Source organism: Erpetoichthys calabaricus, chromosome 12 (genome assembly GCF_900747795.2).
Source record: "Erpetoichthys calabaricus chromosome 12, fErpCal1.3, whole genome shotgun sequence".
Classification (NCBI taxonomy): Eukaryota; Metazoa; Chordata; class Cladistia; order Polypteriformes; family Polypteridae; genus Erpetoichthys; species Erpetoichthys calabaricus.
This window is the reverse complement of record NC_041405.2, coordinates 134,341,898-134,369,544: the sequence shown is the minus strand read 5'-3', so window position 1 is coordinate 134,369,544 and position 27,647 is coordinate 134,341,898. Positions and strand designations below refer to the sequence as shown.

At 40.3% G+C, this 27,647-nt stretch overlaps 1 protein-coding gene across 4 annotated transcripts; it reads right to left on the bottom strand.

Moving 5' to 3' along the window:
- Window positions 1-79: 79 nt before the first annotated feature.
- On the bottom strand, window positions 80-26,365 carry atcaya (ATCAY kinesin light chain interacting caytaxin a). Of its 4 annotated transcripts, none has more exons than XR_003718018.2 (13): window positions 25,776-26,144; window positions 25,368-25,478; window positions 21,734-21,795; window positions 21,396-21,641; window positions 21,136-21,315; window positions 14,171-14,273; window positions 12,848-12,979; window positions 12,644-12,730; window positions 9,422-9,520; window positions 9,253-9,288; window positions 5,613-5,681; window positions 5,311-5,410; window positions 80-1,764 (listed from the first exon to the last, which is right to left on the bottom strand). XR_003718018.2 is itself a non-coding variant. In XM_051934354.1 (13 exons), the coding sequence occupies exons 2-12, from the start codon at window positions 25,442-25,444 to the stop codon at window positions 5,380-5,382; spliced, it is 1,122 nt and encodes a 373-aa protein (XP_051790314.1). In that variant the 5' UTR covers window positions 25,445-25,478; window positions 26,153-26,365; the 3' UTR covers window positions 80-1,764; window positions 5,347-5,379. The 4 variants fall into 4 exon arrangements, 3 of the variants coding, with proteins under 3 accessions (XP_051790314.1, XP_028672127.1, XP_028672128.1); XM_051934354.1 differs by lacking the exon at window positions 25,776-26,144 and adding an exon at window positions 26,153-26,365 and having other exon boundaries at window positions 5,347-5,410; XM_028816294.2 differs by having other exon boundaries at window positions 5,347-5,410.
- Between the last annotated feature and the right edge of the window lie 1,282 nt (window positions 26,366-27,647).

The window sequence follows — 27,647 nt, the reverse complement described above, 5'->3', positions numbered from 1 at the left end:
CAGTTTCTCCCAAAAGCTCTTAGCAAAACGCATATATGTTCATTTGTCATAGTAATAAAAGAAATGAGCACAGTTCAAGTTTGTTTCATCATCCATGTGTTTATACATTTATGCCTGTCTATGAAAAAAAGCTTACATTGTAGCCAGGAAAAAAAATGGACAAATAAATAAAGGAGGTTAGTGTCCTTGGCCAAACGAGTGTTTGTCTCCCCACAACATAAGCAATGTTTCCAGGATCATCTAGGATCTGTCCATCGAGCACTGAGATGCAATTGCATATGTGTGCAGTTTGGTGGACTGGGCCGGGTGTGTCTTTTGATGGACTCATGACATTTTTGTGTGTGCTGCTCTCAGTCACTTCTGCCGTCAACTCTGGTTGACTGGGTTCTCCCAATTCTCGACTGTGTACCCTGCCTAACGTCAACTTCTCACCATATGTCCTTAGTAAAACTCATTATTTTCTGTACATTTGTAAATACTCTATCATCATCTTCTACACCCTGTTAATTCTAAACATCCTTCATGCCCATGTAACTCAACTGTACAATTCCCAAAGCAGACTCTGACACCTTACTGCACACTTTTTACTGTACATTCTGTCACAGCCCTACACTCTGAAGTGCTGACCCAGTCCCTGACTGTATATTTTCACCCCGACACTATACTTTACACCCCTTTGTACACCCAGCCACACCCTCTGTTCACTTTCAGCATCCCAATGCTCACACCATACACCCCACGTCCTTCTTATTCATGCCCACTGTTTCCTTAATGTGTATGCCCCTGCGCTCCAATATCTACACACACTCCCCCTATACACCCCAAAATTCAACACCATTGATTACAATCCAGATAACATAGACTCCTTCACACCCCAAGACCTCCCGGTAACAGTGTATGTTGTATCACAGCACACCCGAGTGTACATTTCCATTAAATCCAGTGTCACAATTTATTTTCCCACTAATCCCTGTACATTACTGCATAGTTCCTCTCAAAACCTTAGTGTAGGCTGCCATTGGGCCAACATCTCAGTTTTTTCTGCTACTAATTCAGGCCATTTTGTAGCATATTCTTACCCTAACATTGTCAGATTTAGGCACCCTTTCCATCCTGACACTATTAGCCATGTCACCATGGGGTCTGACATTCTGCCCAGAGTAGGTGAAGACTATCCATAATTTAAGGGAAGCAAATAGGCTACAAACAACCACAGGGATATGTTGTGATGTCACACTGGAAAACTTAAAAAAAAAGTGTGGCTGAATGTCAGAACTTCAATGATTATAGTGTTATTGGAGGGTTTGAAGTATGGCATCTGGTAGGAACACAATCTCAAATGTTTGTGGCAGTGTGTAGGAATTTCCACCGCAGGGGAAGCATTTCCGATGTTTCCAGAAGATGTTTGAATTCCTTGGGTAGAGGATGCGGCCCAGCCATGTCTACCCTTGAATCTGATGGGCCACTGGCCTTGTGCATTGCACAAATGAAAATCAACATCTAGTAAATTAAAAGATTCTTCAAGGAAATAGGACCCCAGGAGGATGGCTGCAGGACACAGGCTGGGTCAGTCATTGACATAAGGAGAGGTCTGATGACACAAACAATGGGGGCTGGATTCATCACGAAGGTGCACTGTATCATCAAAGAAGAAAACACAAGGAAAGTTGGGCCTTTGGCCTTCTCTGTGTTTGAGTCCTGCAGCTCTGTAAACACATACACGCTTATATACAAATTAGCGACTCCTCCTTCTCTTGATTATCTCTGAAAAATAAAATAAAAATCAGAATTAGAAAGTCTGGCACTGATAAAAGGCCGGCAGGTCTGATGGAGTCGGGTGGAGCCTGATAATCCCTTGGTCATGGTTTATCCAGTTATCCCTCCCATCTAACTCTCCTCCTTCTGCTTTTGTTAAAGACTGCATTGTGATAATGGTTCATGAAGTATTTCAGACTGTAAAGGGAGTCATTGAGATGACAGAAACCTGTCCGGATCAGTTGGTATTACCTTTCCCAAACAAGAGGCCAAAATAACAGGGGGACATGAGAAGAGCATAGACAATGGTAATAACCTTGGGCTGCAGAGTGGGGTTCCTTATGAATTGTAGTTTAGGAAGAAACCCTACTTGAACCTCTGGGGCTGCTGTGGGGAGCTCTGGAGATGTGAAGTTATTATCCTTTAGAGGCTCTATCTGATCTGGAATTGCTTCCAGTTTACACTCCTGGAAGTACTCTTTAAGTTGTGCTTTAAAAGAAAGAAATTTTAAAATGTCCCATCATGTGTTTGAATGTTGGTGAGTGGACCATGTACTTCCTGCTTTGCTCCCAAAGCTTCTGGAACAAGCTCCAGCACACCATCACCAAGAGTTCCCATGCTGCTAGGAAATAAACACACACAAGCAAACTAGCTCACAATCCCACTTTGAAAATAATGCAAAATAAAATATAATGAACCACACCAAAAAGAAGGCTGAAAAATACAGCTCTTTTAAAATTAACATACAGTCACAACAGCTTTATTGCTAAAAGGTATAAGGCATGCAGAGTAAATGAGCCCACTCTGCTCCTCTGTGTCCAAATTGCATGCTTTTGCAGTTATTAGTGTTGTGTTTTCTATTAACTGTATTTTTATTTGTAAATATGTAAAGTACTCTGGGTTAGCAAATGAAAGAGTTCAATACAAGAACAAATTGAACTGAGATGAACTGTAAGAATCAGCACACTGTTCTGGGTTGGCTTCCATCTTGCACCCAATGCTGCTAGGACTGGCCCCTATCTCACATCTCCTGACTTTAAAAATGTGTGAGTGGCTAGATGAATTCCAATGAGTGTCACAGAATCCAGAGTCCAAATCCCATTTCTGCTTGTGTGTGGAGTTTGCATATTCTCCCATTTTTAATGTATGATTTTTCCATTATACTCTGTTTTTTCACTCACATCACAGACACCTTCATGTTAGGTTAATTGGCAACTCCTGGTAAAAATGAATGTGAATATGTGCTGGATTGTGCCCTGTGAGGTTTATGTTGCCTGTATAGCCTTTGGTGTATAACACATAGCTCTATTAAGTAGGTTTGAAAAGAAATGCATGTATGGATGGATTTACAATAAGACAACACAGTGGCATAGTTATGAGCACTGCTACCTTACACCTCCAGAATCCAGGGTACAAACATTGTCCCAAACAATGTTTATGCAGAGTTTGCACATTTGTCCTGTAGCTAAACTCAGGATCTTTAGATAGACTTACTGTTTGGAGGAGCAGAGCATTTGCGTTTGATAAAGTGAACCTACAGTATGTGGCCAACCTGTGCATAATAGATCGACAGACAGACAGACAAACAGACAGGTAGGCAGGCAGGCAGATAGGCAGATAGATAGATAGATAGATAGATAGACAGATAGATAGATAGATAGATAGATAGATAGATAGATAGATAGATAGATAGATAGATAGATAGATAGATAGATAGATAGATAGATAGATAGATAGATAGATAGATAGTACTTTATTTGTCCCACTTCTCAAACCTGTTATAGTTTAGTTTGAATGGCAAGTTTAATCAGGTTTAGTGTGAGTGTTCAAACTCTGCAACACTGCCCAAGGATGATTCCTGCCATATGCCCTGATGCTGCTCGGCTAGGCTCTGGTTCTCCTGAAAATGAATGAATTGCAGGACTGATAATTGGTTGTCTAAACTGCACAATGAGGACCTGTGTATCTAGCTTCAGTTTTCTATGCAGCTGACATGTTCCCATAGTGTAGCCAGACAATACTTTCAGCTGTTTTGTGTCTATATTAAAGTAACAGCAACTGTGGATTTACATTGCACAATCAACTTCCATGTTCACAGAATGCAGAATCAAGACTTTTCATTGTTACGTGTTCATATTGCAAACCTGGCCACCATGTGTGTAATACACAATTACCACATTGTAACTGGGCTATACATTTATTCACAAGGTGTCTACAACAAAATGGTATGCACTGTTTGGCACTGACTATCCACTCAGTCACTATGTGTGAAGTTTTCAGCGTTACCACATGAGTGTCCAGTTTAGATAATGATTCTTTGAGTGTCTAGAGTATTTCTCTGTCATGTGTCCTGATAGTACTGTTAGTTGTTTAGAGCCAGAATGGTGGCGGTGGTGGTGCTGTGGTTAACACTGCTACCTCTTAGCTGTAAAATCCTAGATTTGAATCTCAGGCACTGGCACTGTCTGTGTGGTGTTCACATGTTGTCCTCATGTGTAGGTTTTGCTCTAAGGTATGTCATGTAATTGCCAAATTGAATGTGTTAGGTGTGTACGTAAGTGTGCCCTGTAATGGACTGGTGCCACATTCACTTCACATCTTAGTCCACTTTAAAAGATGTTATATGGTCCATTATGTTTAGGATCAGAAACAAGCTTAGCCCTGTCCATTTTTATTACTTTGTTGTCATGTGTTCAAGAGTCATCATTATCAAAGAATAATGCTTTGTCTCTTTTAGATAGATAGATAGATAAATCTAAAAATATCTGTTTGGAATTTGTCAAGACTCATGCTAGGGTTCTTATCTTGGAATTCTCATCAGTTTTTATTCCCAACAAACACCACCTTCTTTTTGAAGGACTTCTGTTTTTTTATATGGACTTTAGCTTGGTGACTGACTTTTTACAAGACAGGATTGAAAGAGTGAAAGTCAATGGTAATCTGCCTGACATGCCCTCCTCATCTACAAGGTCGTCCCAGGTGTGTGTTCTTTCACTTCTTTTGTATGTTCTATGCACTAATTGTGAATTTCCCCTTGGGGATTAATAAAGTCTATCTATCTATCTATCTATCTATCTATCTATCTATCTATCTATCTATCTATCTATCTATCTATCTATCTATCTATCTATCTATCTATCTATCTATCTATCTATCTATCTATCTATCTATCTATCTAATGGATGTTGCAGTAAATCTGAATGTAGGTTCAATAATCCCCTATAAACTCATGACCAAGCTCAGGGACCTGTGCCTAAGAAGTGGACTGAGTAAGTTAGAAAATGGATTGGCAAAATTGTTATCTATTCGGACCACACAACTGACACTTTGTATCCAAACTATGAATTTAGTAGCTCTGTGTCAATTTCAGGCATTTAGAAATGTGCCCATGTTGTTCAGTAAGATGACGTGAGCCAATCAGCTCCATGTCACAGATTTGACTGCTGAGAATCAGCATGTGTGCAACAAGATTGGTTGCGTCCAGCCTCAATGACATTTTGGAAACAGTGCTCACTGTACAAATTAAGTTTGAGTCACCGGGTGAGTTTCTGTCACCTGCTGTCACTGAAGCAGCACATGAACACGTCTGACCTCAAGAATGTCCAGCTGTTTTCCTCCTGGCATTTACACTTCCTCTTCCACTGCAGACCCAGTCCTGTGTTTCAGAAATACAGACATCTGATATATTAGTTCGGTAACTGATATTTACAATTTGGCATATTATACTTTTAAGAGATTAAACAACAATAAAATGTTATAATAAATAGGGGAAGGAATTTAATTGCCTCACAGTTCTGAACAGAAGGAAACTCCACAAATGGTCTGCTAACTAGACTCAAAAGAAGACCCTAATTTACCTTTCTCTTGAAGAAGATTGTTGCTGTGGTTGTTGCTGTGGCTGCTGATGTTGCTGTTCTTCCTCCATCCTGCACAGGGCAAAAAAAGTCACACCTATGTTAGCCACCTGTCATTCCTACAACTACCTGTCTATAGTTGTTTGCAGTCCACACTTAGTGTATCTCTGACTCGTTTGATGACCTGCTTAGCTCATCTTATTCTTCCAATGAACTCCTGAGTATTTGTGAACCAAGTAACGGCACCTTTTACATCAATCATTGAGCTATGATGCCCCATCTCACAGTTTCATCACTTAGACCTGATGTAACACCTCCCCACCCTATTTAAATTATTCAGTTCTGCCATATTCCTCAACTAAGGTCCCTCACCTTCCAGTTCTGTCATTGAACCACAGAATATGTCTCTCAGACAAATCACCTACCAATTCAGTCATTTCATTCCATCCCCAAAATCATATCACTTCTAGTTAAATGTACTTGGTTCAAGTGTATACTTGGTCCATGTTTCTTCAGTACCGAAATTTAAAATGTAGTTCCTCAGTTCTACAGTGTTTCCAGGCCTAGCCCTTTCAACTGCCTCTTCTGATATTCATCTACCAGTGAATCTTTTACCCAGATGTCCTCAACTTCTAGTTCAGTCATTTGTTTTCAAGCTGTCCTTGAAATAAGTCTTAATAGATAAGACCCTCATTTATAGGGTGCATCTGAGCCAGGTTACCACAACCTGAAGTGGAATCACTTGATTCCAACTCTGATTCAAGTCACTTCATCTACCTGTTGGGTCCATCAGTTCTGTTGGGCTACTTGTTGAACTCACTTCATCTCTAGTTCAGTCATTAAACCCTGATGTACCCTTGATTCAACATACTTAACCTCTACTTCCATTTCCTTCATCCTAGCATATCCACTCCATGCAGCAGGCCATTTTACTTCTACCAGTCACTCATTTCTAGTATCTCCCCAAGTTATTTCCCCTTATATTCAGACTAATCTCTTAGTTTGAAAGTGTCAATGATTTGACAATTCAGCCAACTCCTGGGTGTTCCTGCCCAAAGCACATTAACCCTCTAGTTTAGTGTGTTCCTGAATTAAGGGACTTCACGTCCTAGTCCAGTCCAGTGATATCTTCATGTGCCTTCTGTGCCACATCACTGTAGTAATCCCTTTTAGTCATTGAGTATCACAGTGCCACTATTTCAATTTATGTAACCTCCCATTTTAGCCTGTTAATACTAGTGTATCAATTAATGACCAAATGACTGCCTTGTTGTCACTTGTGTCTAGTGTGTACCTGAGTCAAGTCAACTCACGTCCTCCTCCAGCTGGTCAGTTCAGGTGTAGGCTTGAGTCAAGTTATGTCAGTCCTGTGTGTGTGTGTTTGTGTGTGTGTGTTTGTAGGATTCAAGTGTTCTATATGCCAAATCAACTGACACCCTATCCATCCATTTTCCAACCCACTGAATCCGAACACAGGGTCACGGGGGTCTGCTGGAGCCAATCCCAGCCAACACAGGGCACAAGGCAGGAACCAATCCCAGGCAGGGTGCCAACTGACACCCTAGTGTAGTTTAAAGATTGTTACATGGGCCATTATTTTTAAGATCCGAAACAAGCTTAGCCCTGTCCATTTTTATAGTCACATGAATGGATTAATTTGATTCTTTCAGAGTCATCATCATCATTAAAGAATAATGCTTCATAACCTTTTTAACTCTCTTAATTTTATTTTTTATTTTTGGACTTTAACTTGGTAGGGTGGCAGATTGACTTTTAAACAAGCAGGCCTCAAAGACTGAAGGTCAATGGTAATCTGTCCTCATCTACAGGGTCTTCAGGTATGTGTTATTTCACCTCTTTTGTATGTTCAATGCAGTATTGGATGTCAGAGTAAAATTAAAGAATAGGTTCATCTTAAAATTTGATGAAGTCAGTGATTGTCCAGTGATTAATTATTTTGTTAATTGGTGTGATGGGTCTGTTCTACAAGGAAACATTACAAAAACTGAGGAACTAATAACTGATGGTAGGCAAAACACCATTTGTCCACAAGAAACAATTATCAAGGACCAAGCAGTGAAGTCTGTTGATGGTTATAAATACCTTGAGACAGTGAAAAAGAAAGACTCAAAACTATTAATCAAAGTACAGAAGCCGTTTGTAAAAATAGACAACACTTCTGCTGACTGAAGTAGTTGAGACTTTTTAGAGTGAATTCTAACATTATGTAATTTTTTTATCATACTGACTCTGTGTTAACTTATGTTCTACAGGCTGGGTTTGTAAAATCTTAATATCCATCCATTTACCCATTTCCTAAACCCAGTTATGCAGAGCAGGATCACAGGGAAGCTGAAGCCTATCCCAGCAACCATCAGGCACAAGGCAGGAACAATCCTTGGACCTAGGTGCCAGTCTATCGCAGGATGAACACACACACACACACTTCAGGGCTAATTTATCATCATCAATCTACCTAATCCACATGTCTTTGGACAGCACAACTACCACTGCAGAACCAAAGTGTTAATATTAGCAATGAAAATAGAAGATAACAAATCAAAATAACAATCTCCCAAGAGCAAATCTGACAACTCAATTTAATAAGCAACTATTTAAGAAAACAGAGAGACCTCACTGTCTACATTCATAACTGCAGTTGTTGCCATGCTGTCACAGGTTCAGGGTTGCAAGAATTAAAAGCAATTGGTTCAAATACTCCTTTATCCCAACTTCAATTAAGGTTCTAAATATCTTTTATGTTAATAAACAACTACACACTTAAATCATGGCTGACCAGTTATCATTCTTGTCAATCACTAATAATTATGGTTTAATTTTTACATGCAAGAAGTAAGATCTGATGTTACTGTATACCAAAGGTGGGCAGCGTCAATCCTGGACGGCCACAGTAGCTGCAGGTTTTCATTCTAACCAATTGTTTAATTAGAAACCAATTCTTTCCAGTTTCAGACCTTAATTATTTTTATGGCTTGTTTGTCTGCAATTTTAGGTTCTTATAGAGCGGGTTTTTCCTTTCCAAGGACATCATCCAAATGAGTTGAAGCCTAAAACTGATCATTTTCAGTCTGTCACATTTTTCTCTTAAGTGTTTTTATCAAACCAAATAGTGAATGATGAATCCACTCAGGAGTAAATGGAAACATGTTAGACAGAGAACTGCTGGTTCATTTGCATCTTGTTGCTAATAAGGAGCCATTAAAAATAGTGAATGCAGACTGAAGACTGAAATAAGCAATTAAAGGTGGAGAACCTTAACAAGAGAGACCACTATAATGAAGCATCAAAATGTCACTTGAACAGTAAGTGCTTCATCAGCAATAACTGACTTCTCATTAAGAAAATGGGTTTCAACAAAAACCTGTAGGCACCGCAGCCCTCCAGAACTGACACTGTCCACCCCTGTCTTATACCATAAACATTATGTTCAACGTTATATATTTTTTTATTTGTACAAAGGTTATGTTGGATGGCTGAGTTCTTACTTTCTGTGTTGTTAATTTGATATCATGGTGTCTATGTAAAAAAACTTGCCAACAATAACTTGAATTAAAGTGAAACTGACAATGTTAAATTAATAATAGTTTGAGGAAACAGAGGGATTTAATGAGTATTACTATACCTTTCCTTTCGAGCCTTAATCCTCTCCTCTTCGTACCTGAAAAAAGGCAACGGTGAACAACGCTGTTGTATGCAATGACTTAAGCATAAAAAGAATAACGTCAGATTTTCTAACGTTGTGCATTCTCATGGAGGATCTTGAATGCCCTCTGCTGGTGAAAGGTACTTACTGCAGGACACATTCAGGAATCTGCACATGGTCCATAGGGATGATCTGCTCCAACTCCTCCAGGCTATGCACGTATCTGATTTTGTTGATGAACTTCACACTAGACAATTGAAGAGAGGAAGAGGAACATACATCAGTTTGACAAAAGCACTTATAAAGAAATCCGGCAGCTAATCCTAATATGTTTAAGGCAGTGAGTGGTATGACAATAAGAGTTGCCAACAGATGTATGTAGCGAAAAGCCAAGCAAAATGACACCTTTTATTGGCTAACTAAAAAGATTACAATATGCAAGCTTTCGAGGCAACTCAGGCCCCTTCTTCAGGCAAGATGTAATCTTGAAGAATGAAGAAGGGGCCTGAGTTACCTCAAAAGCTTGCATATTGTAATCTTTTTAGTTTAGCCAATAAAAAGTGTCATTTTGCTTGGCTTTTCTCTACATTCATAATGGCTAACATGGTACAACACCCTAGTACTACAACAGATGTATGAAATTAATCAGAAAGGCTGGCTTTGTTCAGGGAGCCAGTCTGGACTCTCTGGAGACAGCAGTGGAGAGAAAGATGTTCGCTAAGCTGCTGCCTGTCATGAATAATATCACATGATCAGCCTGAGGAGCACTTTCAGCCCAAGGCCTATTCTATCAAGAACCTCTCAGGAGCACCACCAGAGGTTTTGTGTATTTTTTTTAGCAACTGCCCTCAGTCCTAACAATCTATCCTCTTGTCAAACAACAATTTTATGCAATTTTAATATGTAAAACTAAATAATTTATGTAAAAACCTATGTATTTCTTTCATTGCTTAGACGTTAGTGAATTAGGTGCAGTTTTTGTTTGCTGTTAATATGTGCGGACTGATGTAACAATGCATCAGTAATGTTTCCCTTTGATATCTACTGCATCTAAATGTTTTATTTTTCTTTTTTTAACATGTGGACAAATCAAGATTTTATCTTTTTATTTTATAATTTAAGCAGTATATATAGATAAAGATAATATACTGTACAAGAAACATCATGCCACATTTACATTTTGTAGTCTATTGTATAATTTAAATAAACATAAATGCAAATTTTACATGTGGAAAAAGTATGTTCACCCTTACATTTATCACTACATCAAAAACCTCAAATTAGAATTGGGTGCACCAGGTTAGGTGCAAATGATTTTTAGAACATAATTAGAGAAGATCTTTTCTTAACTGGTCTTATTTACACGTCAGACATTTACTTTGGTTTTCTCTTTGATGTTGAAGTGTGTGCTATCACCATGCTGAGATCTAAAGAGCTTCTCGCAGGCCTTCCGAAAAATTATTCTAAATGCCTGTGAGTCAGAGAAGAGAGTTTAAAACTAGAACTAGAAATTAACTATTTCACTGTCCAAAAAATCATCTACAAGTGGAGAAGATGACAATCAACCACCAGGCCAGGCAGCCTCAGCAAGTTTAGCCCAAAATCAGACCACAAGAAGATGAAAGATGTCTCTAAGAAGCTGAGAATTTCATCACAGGACATACAGGTAGCAGTTGCCACTGTTGATGTCAAAGTGCACAAGTCTACCATAAAAACGAGGCTGCACAAATTAGACCTACATGGAGGAAACATTTACTCTCCAGAAAGAATGTCAGGGCAAGACAAAAGTGTGTCCATGAACACCTAGGCAAAGAGTGGGAATCCTGGGACAATGGGCTCTGAACAGATGAGGCAAAGGCAGAGTTATTTGATCACAGTACCCCAAGACATATTTGTCGAAAACCAAAGGCTGTATTTGATCAGAAGAACTTGATACCAGCTATAAAGCAAGGTGGCGGGAATATGCTTGTTTGGAGCTACTTTCTTGCATCAGGCCCTGGACAGCTCACCATCACAAAATACACTATGAATTCCTCATTGTACCAAAGGGTGCTTGAGGATAACGTGAGATCATCTCTCAGAAGATTGAAGCTCAACCTAAAGTGGACATTGCAACATGACAGTGACCATAAACAAGCCAGTAAACCCACTAAGGAGTGGCTGAAAAGAAAGGAATGGAGAGTTCCAGGATGGTCAAGTCAAAGCACCAATCTGAATCCAATTGAAGTGCTATGGAGGGATTTCAAGCAGGCCGTGCACCAAGACATCCTTCAAACATCACAGAGCTGAAAGAATTCTGATAGAAAGGTAGATTTTATTTGTCCCAAGGGGAAATTAAATATTTTGTAGACACTGAAGAGAAAAACTTACTTACTTTTTTATGTGACTGTGTAGTGCCTTCCCTATCTGACAATTACAATTTTAGATTTTACATTAAAAAATGAAATTAAAGAACCTCATAATTCTATCTTTACAACACATTGTCTTTCTGATAAGTATACAGTGCCTATTGTAGATGCCCCAGAGGATGAGTGGGCATCCTGCCTATGATGGAGGCGAATTCCTTACCCGACTAGGATGCCATAATGGAATAAGTATGGGTAATACCCGGCCGTGATGCCTTATGATTCCCTTCCTGATGTCCAAAGACGTCAGGAACCAGCAGGGGAGCAATTCATCCCCCACCATTCTAGGCGGTAGTGTCCCTCATGTAGGGCCCCAGTTTTTATACCCGCAGGGCAGCATGGGAGTTGGAGTCCAGAAGTGCAGCCCTGTAGGGTTCCTGGGGGGACAGTGAAGGGTGCTGCTGGGGCAAGATCTCCCTGGCTTTCTTGTAGCCCGGAAGTGCTTCCAACTGATCATGTAATGTTCCCAGAAGTACTCCTGGGTTTGCCTTAAAAAGAGCCTGCTTCCATAGCTCTTAGAGTCAGGGTTGAGAGGAAGTGGGCATCACTCAGCTGGAGGATGGAAGGAGGAAAGATTGAGAAGTTTATTGTGCTTACAACTGTATTTGTAGCTTATGATTGGAAGGACAGCTGGAGAGGTGCTTCAGAAAGAAATAAATGATTATTCAATCAACGTGTGGTGCTTTACTGTCTGTGGTTTGGTGCTCTCTGGTGCCCCCTTGTGGTCACACTTTCAATTTTGTGTGTGGCACAACTGCAGGGTGATTAGGACTAAAAGACTAAAAAAACTTGGCTCAAAATATAATATAGTTTCTTTGCTCAGTAGGTTGTCATGAACACAACTGGCAAAGGAATGAAGATGGGAGACTTCCCTTGTACTACAGACAAACTCAATTTGAATGTTTGCTGTACAGAAAATTGGAAAAATACTTTTAAGAGAAAAGGGCATTCAGAAAAATGCTTACCTTATGAAAGGCCTGGAAATCGCCAAAACGGTGCGAATAAACCAGGAAGGATGAGCAATTATGAGAGACTTCAGATTTTTCCGCAGCCTGTACCAAGGGTTAAAAAATTAATGTGAGTAACCACCTAGCCATTATTTCTAAAGCCACTTTTCCAGTTAATATTGCACATTACATTTACTGTACACACGTCCTCCAACTACCTACCTCCTGTCAATCATCTGATAGCACTTCTTGAGCCAGCCCAGCCCTGGCATCCTGCGTCGTGGTGTGGCTCCATTTAAGTAAATGATCATGTAGTCCTCAGCCACCAGAAGCTCCAGGCTGCTGATCACATAACTGCAAATAAGAGATACAAGAATGCTTTGAGATGAAAGTAATAGATAGATAGATAGATAGATAGATAGATAGATAGATAGATAGATAGATAGATAGATAGATAGATAGATAGATAGATAGATAGATAGATAGATAGATAGATAGCGTGTCCTGTAGGAGGTATAGCAGAGCTTCAAACCCAGGACACAACTGGACCAAAGACAGTCACAGATTCAAAAGGCTTGTTTTATTTTTAACAAAATTCCTTATTACAGAATTCCTTCCTTCCTTCATTCCAAATAAAGCACAGCAGCTTCTTTTATGCTGGTGCCAGAGTATTGCATTTAGAAAGTAATTCCAGGTCAGGGGAAACAGATATAACAAGTGGGTTCCTTTCCTGGCAGCGGCCCCTGAAAAACCCGACAAAATCGCCCTGCACAATGACAGGACCCATGAAGCCCTAAAGGCATCCAAAGTGGAGCCACACATGACACACACTACCACCCATCATGTAGGAGGAACATTTGTCCTGGGATGGCCAGCTCCCTTTGTCCATCCAGCGCTGCTGCCCCCCAACTGAGGCATGGAACAGTGCCCATCCATCCTTGGTGTTGAGTCTCCTCTGATAGGGCCAACTAACCAGACAAGGAAGCATCATGTGATCTGGACAGGACCACTGTCCTTCTATAATTTTGTTCTTGTATAGAAGTCTCATGTCTGTGAGGCACATCAAGCACATCCCACAGATAGATAGATAGATAGATAGATAGATAGATAGATAGATAGATAGATAGATAGATAGATAGATAGATAGATAGATAGATAGATAGATAGATAGATAGATAGATAGATAGATAGATATTTGTCCTAAAGGGGGAATTCAATAAATAAACAATAATAATTCATACACACCAGAATTACTAATAATGAAGAAAACATCAATCTTGGCTAAAGTTAGGGTGGGCCACACAGGAGAGGTAGGTGCTGGTGTTATTTGTTATATATCAGATGGTCAATATTTTAGATGAACTTAGTGAGGAGGGCAGGTTGATGCCAGGAGCCTACCAGTTGAGACACTTTGTTTATGTGTGTTCCTGAATCCAACTGCAGTTTTTCTACCTAAATCAGTCACTATTTAAAAGTAATCACAACTGCAAAACTATTTTGCTAAAGTACAAGAAGTAGGTTGTGATGTTACGCTCAGCTACTTACAGGAAGAGGTTCTCCATGATGTAGTGATAGTCAGGGCAGCTGCTGTCAGGGAGATAACAGGCAGCAAACACGATGATAGCATTCAGACCTTCACCATAATAACCTATAAGGTAAAATAAATAAAATTTTGTTAAATTTGCTACCTTGTCCAGTCTTGTGGCTGCTTGGTCACTCGCTTACCTTTACACGTGCTCTTTTTCTGTCTATCTTGCTATCTCATGTATTTGCTCATTCAATGATTGACTGCCAAGAAGATACTCCTATACACTCATCAATGTCTCTTTTAGTTCCTTACTCAGTGCCACCACTCTTTTACACCTTCACTAGTCACTTATTCTGTCAATTTCTTCCTATTTTCCACCATCAATGGCTCAACATTCAATGATTTTCTTACATGTTCACACACAGTATTATCAATCCATATGTTTAAAAGGTGCTAACGATCTTCTTTTTTAATTAACCTTCTCACTCACCTGCTCACTATGTTGCTTGCCAGCCAATTCACTAAATAGCTCACTAGCTTCTCACAATAACCTTCTTACTTGCTCACTCTCTTGCTTACTGATTATTCACTTTGTCAAGTGCTTGCTCACTAGTTGCTCACAATCTGACTCGGTAGCCTTTTTGCTCAGTCTCGCACTTTTCTGTTTGCTCCTGTCAGTTCCTTGCTCATTAGTTTACTAATATTCTCACTCTCTGCCATTCATTTGTTCACTAACTATTCATTGTCTTTTCTTCTTCATGCACACAGGCTGCTGAAAGTCTTACTTAGTCAGTTTCTCACCCTAGCTGATGCTCACCAGATTACTTCATTTTTTTAGCTCATTCAGTGAACTTCTGACATGTTTGGTTGCTGATCAACTGCTCAGTCTTACAGAGCTTCTCAAGGACTCAGGCTACAACCACATTACTACATTTTTGTTTAAAAATGCAGACATTAGTATTTGTTTTTGTCATTTGTCCACATTTACCTGTCATTTTTAACTCCTGAAATTGGAGACTTTTGAAAATGCTGTCCAGAGCCGTATACTTCTGAAAATGCCAGCTCAGTTTTGAGATGTGAATGGATGAAAACTTTCTAAAATACAGACTCTAATTGTGCTCTGATTTTTTTGTGCTTATAGTGTAGCATTTCCTTGATTGGATCCTGCTCATTACAATGTCTCATTCCCTGATTGGTCACCTTTTACAAAAGAAAAACATATTTCAGCTAGTGGCGTTGTTAGAGGGAGGGTCTTCCAGAAACTTTAGCCACTGATTTCTGTCATCCAGCCCCCAATCCCACTCTTTGATCTGATCTTCATACATGACTTGCTTGAAAACCCCAAACAACCACTAAGGGCTCCTCAGTTTGGGGGGCTAAGCCCATGATATCTCCTGAAACTAATGACACGCCTGATTCCAACACAAAAAACATAGGCAGACAGGGACGAGTTGCTTTCCATGACGCTTGTTCTGTTGTTTATGTGTATCTTTCAAAGTTGCTTTCTGTACAGTCTGAATCATGCATACATGTGAATGGTTCCAGGGCTGGTGGTGTTATTGTCCCTTCAGGGATTTTTCCACTGGTGCACACAGGCACATTGTAGGCGAGTGTCTACAACATATGCATTTTAGTGTGGATGGTGATACTTTGGTAAACAATGTCAAAACACCAGTGTGGACAGAGATTGTTTGAGTTTAAAAGCACTGTTTGAAATGAAAATGTAGTAGTGTAGTAACCTCATGTACTCAACAACTGTTCACATTAACTCACGGGCCTTGCTCACTCCCTTGAGCACTAACTGTCACTCAAAGCTACTCATAATCTCAGTGAGTAACCTTTTCACTTCATTGCTCAATAGCAGTTCACAATTTCATTGGCATCACTCACTTGATCACTAACTGCTCACAATCTTCTTCATTACTAACTTGATCAATAGTTGCTGTCGTCCATGCTCACTGACCTTATGAATCAATTGCTTCATTAAATCAGCAGTTTGTAACCCTTACTTCATTGTTCACTAGCAGTTCTCAATCACTGGCCCTTTCTTTTAATCCTTTGCACCATAATGGCTAACTCTGCAACTTGCTCACTAACTACTCAAAATGTCACTCAGTTCTGGGCATGCACCAAATTAACAACATTTTGGACAAAAATCTTTGCATGCCTATCAGACATCACTCCTAATCCATTAACAGCTGTGTTTGGTGGACAAACAAACTGTAATTTCCTTTACTACACTACTAGCACATAGACTTCTCTTGCTTGACTGAAGAATCCCACCCCACCACTCTTAAGTCAGTGAATAACCGATGTTCTATACCAGGGGTCACCAACTCAAGTCCTAGAGGACTCACAGTGGCTGTAGGTTTTCATTCGAACCATTTTCTTAATTAGTGACCTGTTTTTGCTGCTAATTAACTTCTTTTGGGCGGAGTGGTGGATCTCAGGCTAGAGATTTGCACTGGCACCTCGATCTCCCTAATGTCTTTTGAATTAATTTGAATTGACTTGCTCTTGAAGACTCAGACCACTTAATTGTGTATTTTTCCTTAATTAGCATCCAAACAATAATGACATACAAAATGATCCAAAACAACTGGTGTCCATCATACAATATCTGAAAATAAAGAAAGATGAGGGTCTCAGGAATGTTGATCTGCTCAGGTCCCCAAAATATTTTAACAGTCCTCTGTAAAAAGAGAAAATCGACAATTTCAGAAATGTCTGCTATTGCACAATGAGAGCAGCAACAAGCCACAGAATTAAAGAACGGGTTTAATTAACAACAAGACTTGGCACCTCATTAAGCAACTGGTTGGAGTGAAACTGGTTGGAGTTTGAGACCCTGACTTAGTTGGTCTACTCTTGTCTCACTCACTTCACATTTAATTTCTGTTTGGGTGCCATTTATGGAAAGAAATGAAGCAATTCAGAGGAACAATGAAGAAATTCAGGGGAACAAATCTTAAAAAAACAAGTCAATTAAAATGAATTTACAAGAAGTTAATTAGCAGCACAAACAGGGCACTCATTAGAAAAAGGGTTAGAATGAAAACCTGCAGCCACAGTGGTCCTCTCTAAAGTTTTCACATACTCCGTTCCTAACGGAACAGTTTTCCTCATTCAGTACTAGCTCACCCTTCCATTTATATACTTAGTTGCTTAATCACGCACAATTATGGTGCATGGTGGAGCAGAAAGAGCAACTTACATGCATAGTCTGAAAGAATACTATGGTGTCAATAGTACACATAACAAAATCTAATCATTTCACTTGTAATATCTGATTAAAAACTCAGAATAGTCCATGTAAAGTTCATTATTTAACTCAGTTTGCAATCATGGCAACTTCACTACCTTGCCTGGAACTGCAATGTTCTTTACTCAGAAACCATACCCATCACCATACATTATCCAGTTACAGGAACGTGCGGTCAGGGGAGGCAACATCGTGAAAACTAAAAAAACTAATATTGATAACATAAAATAAATTTTTCCACTGGTCTGTGCTATAAATTTGTTCTCTGTATGATTCCAATAATTTTGATAATCTTTATAGTCAAAATTGCTGAATTTGTGCATTTTCTAATCAAATAAAGAGGAGAAACGTGAGGTGTGACAGTGACAAGCCTCACCTCACCTCGGACTGCACTCTCCCTCTCACACGGGGTTGATACATGCAATTGGCGCGTGCCTTTTGCTGTCTCTCTTTATGTCGCCAATGTAATGCTTGCACACGTGTTAATTATACACCCTGACTTTCCACAGTCTGGATAATATCTTTAATGAATGTGTGTGTGTGACATATTTAGTCTTGCTGATCGGACATAAAACCGCAGTGAAAAGGCACAAGGTGCGACAGACAGTACCGTGCCGCACTGAAGGGGGCGCATGTGAGCCCACCAGGTGCTTGTTGCTGCTGTTCTTCTATGCAAAGGCTCTGGCCGCCAATAAGTTAGCGATATCAGAAAGTGAAGTGCACTGCAGCGGTTTATTTTTATTTTTATTTTTTGTTCCAAATGACTGCCAAAACGGAAGATTAAGACTTTTAAAATTAAAGGAAAATAAGGAGGACTTTTACAAGAAAGTGACAGAGATTTTCGTGGAGAAGGATAAGCGCATGGACATCATTTACAAATAAAGGTAAGACCATAAAGGTTTTCAATTTTATAAAAAATGGAATCAGACTAAGAAAAAAAATTCCAGTATTTAAAAAACAAATTTTGACCTTAAATAAAATATTCTTTTGTTTTTCTTGTTATTCTTTTATTGAACAATCTGTATTAAAATTGAATTAAAATAATTAAAAGCTTTTAAAAACAACTAAATATTTCAATTAAGGTCACAAAATTGAAATCTGTTTTTTTATTTTAAATCACTCTATACTATATACTTTCATTTGTACTGAATGAGTATGAATTGTGGAATTGCAATGGCAAATTTAGAACACATGGAGGGTGAGGAGTAAATGTGCTCTCTCTGCTCGCTCTCTCTCTCTCGCCGCTATACATGTAATGCTCTTTCTTAGCCAAATATGTACCTTACCCATCTGTGTGTAAAGAATGCTGATGAGATATGAAACATAACCAGTAGTCAATGTGCATGCTGCCAACTGCATAGTGAATAAGCTACTCTTTTGGGTTCATATATCTGTAAATCTGACTCTGAAGGAGTCAGTGCCTCACCTGCCATGAACCGCACCGCACTTCCCTGTCCAGTTACCATGTTTATCAAACTCACTCTTTATAGGGCTATAATCGGACATGACCGCAATTTTACTTCAACATTGACCTGCATCCATTTAAGAATCTTCCCAGACAATTGTGATGGCTGCCAATGAAGAAGGGAAAGTCTAGGCTATATTTTTCAGCTTATTACTTCTACAACTTTATCCAGTATAAACTGTGAAGAAAACAGATGAGTTGTATGCCCATATTGTTAGATATGAAATGGTAAAGAACTGCAAGAAAAATTCCCTGAAGAAGAAATCAATTCTATCCATCCATCCATCCATTTTCCAACCCGCTGAATCCGAACACAGGGTCACGGGGGTCTGCTGGAGCCAATCCCAGCCAACACAGGGCACAAGGCAGGAAACAATCCTGGGCAGGGTGCCAACCCACCGCAGGACACACACAAACACACCCACACACTAAGCACGCACTAGGGCCAATTTAGAATTCAATCCAATTCAGGGTCACTGGAAGCATTAGGTGCAAGGTGCCATTTTAGAGTTGCTAATTAAAATTACTTGTGTGTGTCTTGGTAATGTGAGATGAAAGGCAACATCTGGGAGAAAATTCATCCAGACACAGGTGGAATATTTCAACTGCACACAGCTAGTGCCTAGCACCAGGTTTCAAACCTGTCTCTCTGGTAGCACTGTGAGGGAACAAGAAACTTTGTGCCACCTACCTGCACCCGAGTGGAACTCACAGAGGCCAAAATGATCAAGAATGTTTAATTCGATTATTTAACAGTTCCCAAAGGTTTGCCATAGTTTCTATTTTCAGTTGTTTCTAACTCTTGTTGGCCTATCTGGCAAATTTGCTCCAGCTCTCTCCATTTCCTTGGATGTTGCTTATAAATTACAAACTTCTATCTTTCAGTTCATCAACTTGCATTTCATTATTTTCCATGTCGGTATGTATCCATCTTGAAGTCTCCAAGTTTTCCAACTTCCAGAACCTTATCTACAGTACTAAGCCTTCTCCTCTCACACTGTGATCATACGTGACTTGACGTCAACTAGTGTTTGATTATTCCAGTGTGTTTGAAAGGCTGACATAAACTAAATTGATTCATCTTGTGACGCCTGTGTATTAGTCTTTTCTATAACATGAGATTATAGACATCGGTTTTTCTACTACTTTGCTTTACTGACTGCCAGGCCATCACCATAGTACTGTACATTGCTGCTAGAAAGAACATTCCTTTGACTAGAGTCATATCTTAATTGCCAATGCAACTCTTTTTCCAGGTTTTACAAGGCTTATTTTCTGGAAGGAGCTATCTTTTTATTTTTTTGCAGCTGTCTTCACCTAGGAGGATCTTGGAGACCAGAACAATATATTTCTTTAGCAACCACTGTGTCTCTGTTACCTACTACCACTTGTTTGACATAATCTTGATTATCTTAATAGTGAGTAGTAAGCCGACAATGGAGTATGCTTCTATTCTTTAAACCAGGAGGCTTTTCAAAGCTTTTTCACTTTCAGATAGCGAAATGGTGGCTTCTGTGTATGTAAAACTGCTGTTTCTTCCTCTACCAGTTCAAACTTCTTTGTGCAATGTTCTTCCAAAGGGAGTTACACTGAAGAACTGAGTGGTGAGTCTTTTCATACGAGTCCATTTGTTAAAATGCACTCTGAGTGCTGTCATCAGGTAAGAATCTGAACTACAGTAAATCTTCTTTGCTCTGCATTGAAATGTTGCTAGCTCACCGACAAAGCAATTTCTCAGCTTACTTTTCACAATAGCAATCCAGAGCAAAGTGCATTATTGTCTCTTCAATTATTTGTGATACTGCCAGACAACAGTTTTTTTCACCATTGGTAAATAATCTGGTCTCCATCCTGATAATTCTTCTCACTCATTGATTTCTTTATTCCCTTTTCTCAGTTACTGTATTGATTCACTATAGCTGGGTCCCCATGCCATAAATAACAGTGCTTCTAATCTTAGGCTTTAAACTGGATTGGGCATAAAGATCAACAAAAAAGGTATCACCTGAGACACACTATGGTGTAATCGGTCTTGAGTCAGGGCGTTCAGTTTTTTTGCTCCCTCGCTCTCAGGGTCAGTGAATGTTCCACTGTTCTTCTTTGTTCTTCTAGTTACAACTTTCAAGGCCAGTAGACTCCTTGTATTTATTCCTATAAATCTGGCAGTAGGTGCCAATATGCTTTAGGTTTTGGGCATGTTTAATACAATTGGCATTCATTCAATAGGCCATACCTGAGAGCGCTGCACTGCTCACCTCCATGGGTGACGACACGTAGGTATGGCCGAATGACTTGCATGTCAATACGGTGTTCCTGTTCTCCGATTATCACTGTCCTCCACAGCCGCCCATTGGAAGATTGCCCCTCATCATCATCGGCCTTGCACTCTGCTCCATCTTTGGGAGGCCCCTTGGCAGCAGCAACAGGTGTGTCATCTGTAAGAATTAAGGCTCCATTAAATCAAGTATTCTAAAGTTCTCCTTCTGCCCTCCTTCATTCCCTTCATTTATCTCACCTTCCCACTCTAGTTCATTGCCATTACTTATGAACTCCAGGGAATCTGTTTCATCAGGTGTCTCAATATCATCAACGTTGATATCCAGGTCATCAGGTGTGTCCAGGAAATCATCTGAAAGAAGTGATCCTTCACTTTGATCCAGAGATAGATTCATTTCAGGGGCCACAAGTGTCCTTCGTTTCCGGTGAGTTCCTCCTCCTCCTCCTCCCCCTCCGCCTCCCACATTTAATGAAGTCGGGGGAGCTGCGGAAGTGAAAAGACACAGAAATAAAGAGAGGGAAGCATACATTTCACATTTCTATCTGTAGAATTAATCCTGCAAGCAGCATACTCACAGGTTCTGCTGTCATCACCCAGGCCACCCATGGACTCCATGTCCATCTCTTCTGGAAGTGGTCTTTTTGGGAACAAAAATGAACTTGTCAGCACAATTAAGCAATGTGAAAACCTGAATACAGTAATCCAATAGCATTTGAAGCACAAAGCCTACTGAGTGCTGCTATTTGTTTACTGGGTAAAGCTCATTTTGAGATCTTCATGATGCAAATTAAGACATGTAAACAAACCAGAATACTTTTCCTACTGCCCCCACCTCAAAAAAAGAAGAAGATGCTAGCCAGCTATAAATGAGAAGAGACGGATGAAATGGCCTTCATGACCTACACTGCTGGATCATATTCAATCTTAGTCTAGATATTACAGTACCCTTCAGCTCCAGTAATACTTGCTGAATGCCTCTCTTGGCTTGAACAGGTCAGTGACCCTGACAAATGGACGAGTGATTGTTTAATTCAGCCCCAACAGTTCAGCAATCTTCACAAGCGTTGCTGGTAGAAGACTGCCCCCATAGGGCATGGCCTAATCATCATTACAATCTTATACCTTGACTGTGTTGCACTGTAGCCACCTCCTGCAGTAGGCAGCATATATATATATATATTTATATATACATCATCAGTTCTAAAGACTGACCTCTTGTCGAAATGGCTCGGTACCTTCCTGATTAAAACACTGTCCACAGCTTCGTAGTAAATGTGCTTTTCCGTATTGGGCCTCTCAGCCTCCTCCTACAGCTCTGTTGCTGCCTAAATCTCTCATATCTCCATTTTCCTGAGGATCATCTTGTTTTGTTAGTTGCTGTGGAGCATCACATGATGCTCTGTGCCCATATATGGCAAGACCTGCATCACCCCCCCCTTTCCCTCTCTCCCTCTCTCCCTCCCTCCCTCCCTCTTAATCTCACTCAGCCACTGCTTAGCTATATGACTGCCAGAACTGTTCCTCCCTCTCACATCCCTTCCCCAGCCTCTGTTGCCCCCTTGTCTTCCTCATATGTTCCTAGAGTCTTCGCACCCCTATGGATGCCCCACGTCTCTTTTTTTACTCTTTCTCCTCTGTATTTTTGTCCTAATGCTTAACTATCTGTCTCTTCCTCTGCATCAGAGTAATTTTCTCTTCGTGTTGCCATGACAACTGTTTTCTCTTCCTCCTCATCCTGCTCTCTCTCTGTCTTTCTTGCCTGCCTCTAACAACTCATTAGCTCTTCTCATCCCTCCTCCTTCTTTCCCTTGCTTCCCTACCTCCTTCCTCTGCTCCTGTCTCATTCTCTTCACCCTGTAATTTTCCTTCCTTTGCTTTGCATTGTCAGGACAGCTCATATCATTTTCTCTTGTTCCCACTGTAGCAATGCACATTTCATTTAAAAAATAAAGAATTACTAAAGAATTTACATCTTTCTAAGGCAAAAATATGTTCCTTTAAATGTATTTACATTTCACCTGTAGGACAAAAACAGTAAGAATGTTCAAATCTCAGTTTTCTAAAGAAAATTTTGTCCAGCAAAATGTACAAATGACGTCAAATCTTGAAAAATGTTCATGAAAATATTCTGTGTGGTTTCTGTGTTGTTTTTTTAAAGTGGCAATGATATATTGACGATTTAATTTAAAACTATATATACTGCAGTTACATGTGGGTAAATGGTAATGTCTTTCTCAGTTTTGGACATGAGCCTCAAACATAAACCTATGACATTTTATATTAAACTCAAATTCTTGAATTCTCAGTTCTGCTGACTTTTTGGTGGCACTTCCAAAATGTCTTTAACTCTTAAAATCAATTTATAGCAGTCCTGACAGAATTTACTTGCACCACATTGACATATGAAATATGAGCATAAAGCAAACAGATTATGTGATTTATCTTGTGGCCCGTTATGTGTTGGAGAAGAAACTTTGGGACAACTGAGTATTAGTTGCTGAGCTGGAAAGTAATTTAATTCAAAGATATGCTGTGGATCAGCAGCTGGGCCTGGAGGTCATTAGAATCCGAAACATGCCAAGATGTAATTTGTCTCAATTGAATACAGGAAGACAGTGGCTCACTTTACAATATTAGGTTACTGAATTTACACACCAGAAGTGAGTGCATAAACTGATAGGCAAAGAGACTTCTTACGTAAGGGGACCTGTTAGGAGGTAAGATAATTTGGTGGCATGCTGAGAGTTTTGAGCTGAGTTGAGTAGGGAAATGACTCTGCTCTAGTTGAAGCAGCCTTTAAAAGGTATCTGGGTGACATTTTGAGACAGCATAGCTAATAGCTAATCTAATAAGCTTAATGGACTGAATGGTCTCCTCTCATTTCTCAAAATGTTTATTTTCATATGTTCTCCAGTCTCTGAGGATGAGTGAAAGAGTTGTGAGGAGACTTAATTCAGAGAAACAAAAAGGGGTAGTAAATAAGCTTGTAATCTAAGTGAATCCTAATCATGTTGAGAATGATTCAGATGGTGGCGTGCTGGAAGACACTGACTAAAATGATTGGAAGGATTCAGTAACAATTCACATGTTACTGGTTGAGAGGGGATATTGAGGTGACTTAGGGACATAGTAGGATCTGAGGCTGAGGTGGAAAGGAGCCTGATTCAGTGATGCACACGACAACAACAAATCTACAACAACAGGTTGGCCACTCAGTCTATTCTGGAAGACAGTTGTCTCAATCAAAAGTAACCATCAATGGTGGACCTATGATTGGTTTCAAGGACTTTACCTGTGCTAATCTAAAGTTGATGTGGATAATGTTGAAAAGTGACTGCAGTTGGGCATTTTGGAAGAAAGGTGCTAAGATGAGCAGCAAGAAGACTTCATAACACTATGAGTTCTAATGGTTGAAAGGGGATGTAGTTATGATGGACGGACGTACGAGGATCCCAGGCTGAAGTTTGAGGAAACCTGATTCAGTGATATCACCACTATGATTCAGTGATATCACCACTAGTATCATCACTAGCTGAGCTGAAACTGATCTCAAAATCTACAACAATAGGCCGGCCACTCAGTCTATTCTCAATGACAGTTGTCTCAAAGGCACAGCAAGCATCAGTAGTGAAGCTATGACTGTTTCAAAGTGTTTTATCTGTGCCAATGTAAGGGACATGTGGATGCAATCATCTTAATCATCCAACATATGATCCATGACTGAGATGCATGGTAACTTGATTCACTATTGAAAAGGTGGACATTAGCTAGGCTTGAAGGACACATTTCTTAATATGCTGAGAAGTGACTCAGAGACGCAAGTGTTATTAACCACTCAGATGATGCACAAATGCAGTCCTACAAGTTTCAGTCCCTACAGTAGGATGGTCACACAGTTTGCTTTAAAAAATATGAGGGTGCAGCATAATGTGGATGAAAGACACATACTGCACACATGGGAACAATGGCTGAGCTAAAAGATAACTTGTCTTAGAGGCACATTGGTCATCAGTGGTCAACCTGAGGCTGAAAATGAAATCTTAATAGCATCAAAATCTCTTTTACTCATAAAACATCCCCTGAATGATGCAAAGATGCAAATACTCGTGAATACAGTGGCTGAGCTGGAACAGAAACTGAAAGGCTACCAATTTTAAGACATTCTCTGAACCTCACCACAATTAGTATGATGTTATTCTCTGATCCTACCTGGGAAAGTCATCATCTTGCCACTCATCCTTAACCTCCATATTTTCCATGCGAAGTGTAGCTTCTGTAGTCCCCATCCTTCATGCCCTTTGGGGGTTAAACAGATGATTGCTGAAAGAGACAGAGCTGGGTGAGAAATCAAAGCTTAGGTTTGGATCTCCGCTACAATCCCGGGCGAATTTTTGCGTTGGTTTCTACACTTTAGGCTTCTCATGAAGTGACCCACATTTCCCACAAACGAAATGCCATTTGCATTTTTCGGTGGTTTCCATTGTCCCAATCTCTGGGCGCGTCACCTGCGTTTTCTTTGTTCTGATCGCGCTGCCTGCCCCCGTGTACGCAGCTGCTTTCCACCGACCTGCTGGTCAACCCCAAGCAACGGGCAGTTATTTCGGCTCCGGTACTCACTGTTGATCTTTAGATCTGTTCCACCTGGTTCTCCTTAGAATGGATCGTGCTGAACAAAGGCGACAGTCGCGCTTTCTGAATGAAGGCGAAGCATCACTTCTAGGGTGCTCCGGATGCAGGTATGTGTGCCCACGACGTCTGCACCACGGGTCTGCTCCCAAATCGTCCCCCTGCAATTTCCACGTCTCCCCCCACCCTCTGTCGGGTTGGTGGTTTAGCTGGGAGGCATCTGCCCCCTTTAGTTCTGCCCCTCGCGCCTTCTATCTAGTGCGTCGCCACTCTGTTTCTTCCTCCAGCTACCTCCCTGTCCACTGACGTTCCTCTGCTCTCTATTTTGTAAGCTTCGCAAAAGAGCACATCTGGTAGCCGCCCCTTACCAGCGTCTCTCCCCCCTCTTCTCTCTTTCTCTCTCTGACTGACTCCAGCTGTGACTGTGACAGCCAGCAGAGGGGGTCCGCGAATCATCTTCTCAGATCTCATGTCTGCACCAGGCTCGCGGTCCAGCGAGTAGCATCTTGGTGATAATCTGCGACCTTTTACTCGTATGTCGTTCCCGTATGCATCCGGCCATCATGCATTGAACTAGGCAGGTTCAGAAAAAAGAAATCAATGCCCATATGTACAGATTCCATATTTATCAGGGAGGGTTTACGGGATGGGCTGTTACCTTTTCCCGTATTTGTTTGGTTGACTTCTAAATCCAAATCGACTTGCAAATTCATTTCAATTTATTTCCGTATACTGCATTTTTCACTAGACGAGCTCAGAGTGCTGTACACATTTAGTAATATCGCTGATCCCTAGAGGAAACATTATTGACAAGAAGCAGGTCAGTCGTGTGTAAAGATAAAAGCGATAGGAACCATGAAAGCAATAAAATGAGAAGCCCTTAGGGTCATTCTTTCAAAGTGGCTCTTGGAGACTTCACGTGGCTACTGTTTTTTGTTATCATTATATAGTTTGTCCCCGTCGTCAGCCGGCCGTCCGTAAAACGGTTATGACATCTGTTTTTCAAATCCTTATGCATGATCGGTAATTAAGCACAAGTACAAGTGAAGCGACCACCATTTAAAGCAGTGGTTTACAACCTGGGTGCTGCTACATCAGCCCTTGGATACCACAGAAGCACTTGTTCATTAATTAACCCTGTGCTTTAGTGATATTAATTTTACCAGCATCCAAGTCTGTGTTATATGGAGCTTGCAACAAGAGGGCACAGAAAAATAATGGAAATTAAAGAAGGATTAGAAAGATAATATGTATGTTATTATAGTAAGTTGGAGGTAGCATGTCCACTGTGGCACAGGTATTAGTTTGGCTTTACTTCAAAAATTCATAAAAACTCACTAAAATCACTTGATTGACTCTGGGATAAAGGTGTTTTAGTTTCTATCTGGAAGCCTGATTTGCAAGCATGATGGACCCCCAAAGCCACTCCCAATAACAAATCAGCAAGGCTGAGGTGCTGCTGCTTGTCCACTTCCGTGTGTGTCTGTACTTTTGTACACTGTGAATTGTTATGCTGGAAGTATCAATTAGAAGATGGGTAAATAGTAGCCATGAAGGGATGTGCATAGTCAGTAACAATACTCAAATAGGCTGTGGTATTCAAGCAATCACCAATTGGTATTTATGGGCATAGAAAACATTCTCCACAACATTACCTCATCACTACCACCAGTATGGGCTGTTCACACAAAGCAGTTTGGGCATATGAATTCATGCTGTTGGCACCAAATTCTGACCCTATCACTTGTATGCCTCAGCGGAAATTGAAATTTATCAACCAGGCAGTGCTGGCACCACCATTAAAGTCAATTAGGCATTTGCCTAGGGTGCAGATCATAATAAAAACCCAGCCACAAGGGTTAG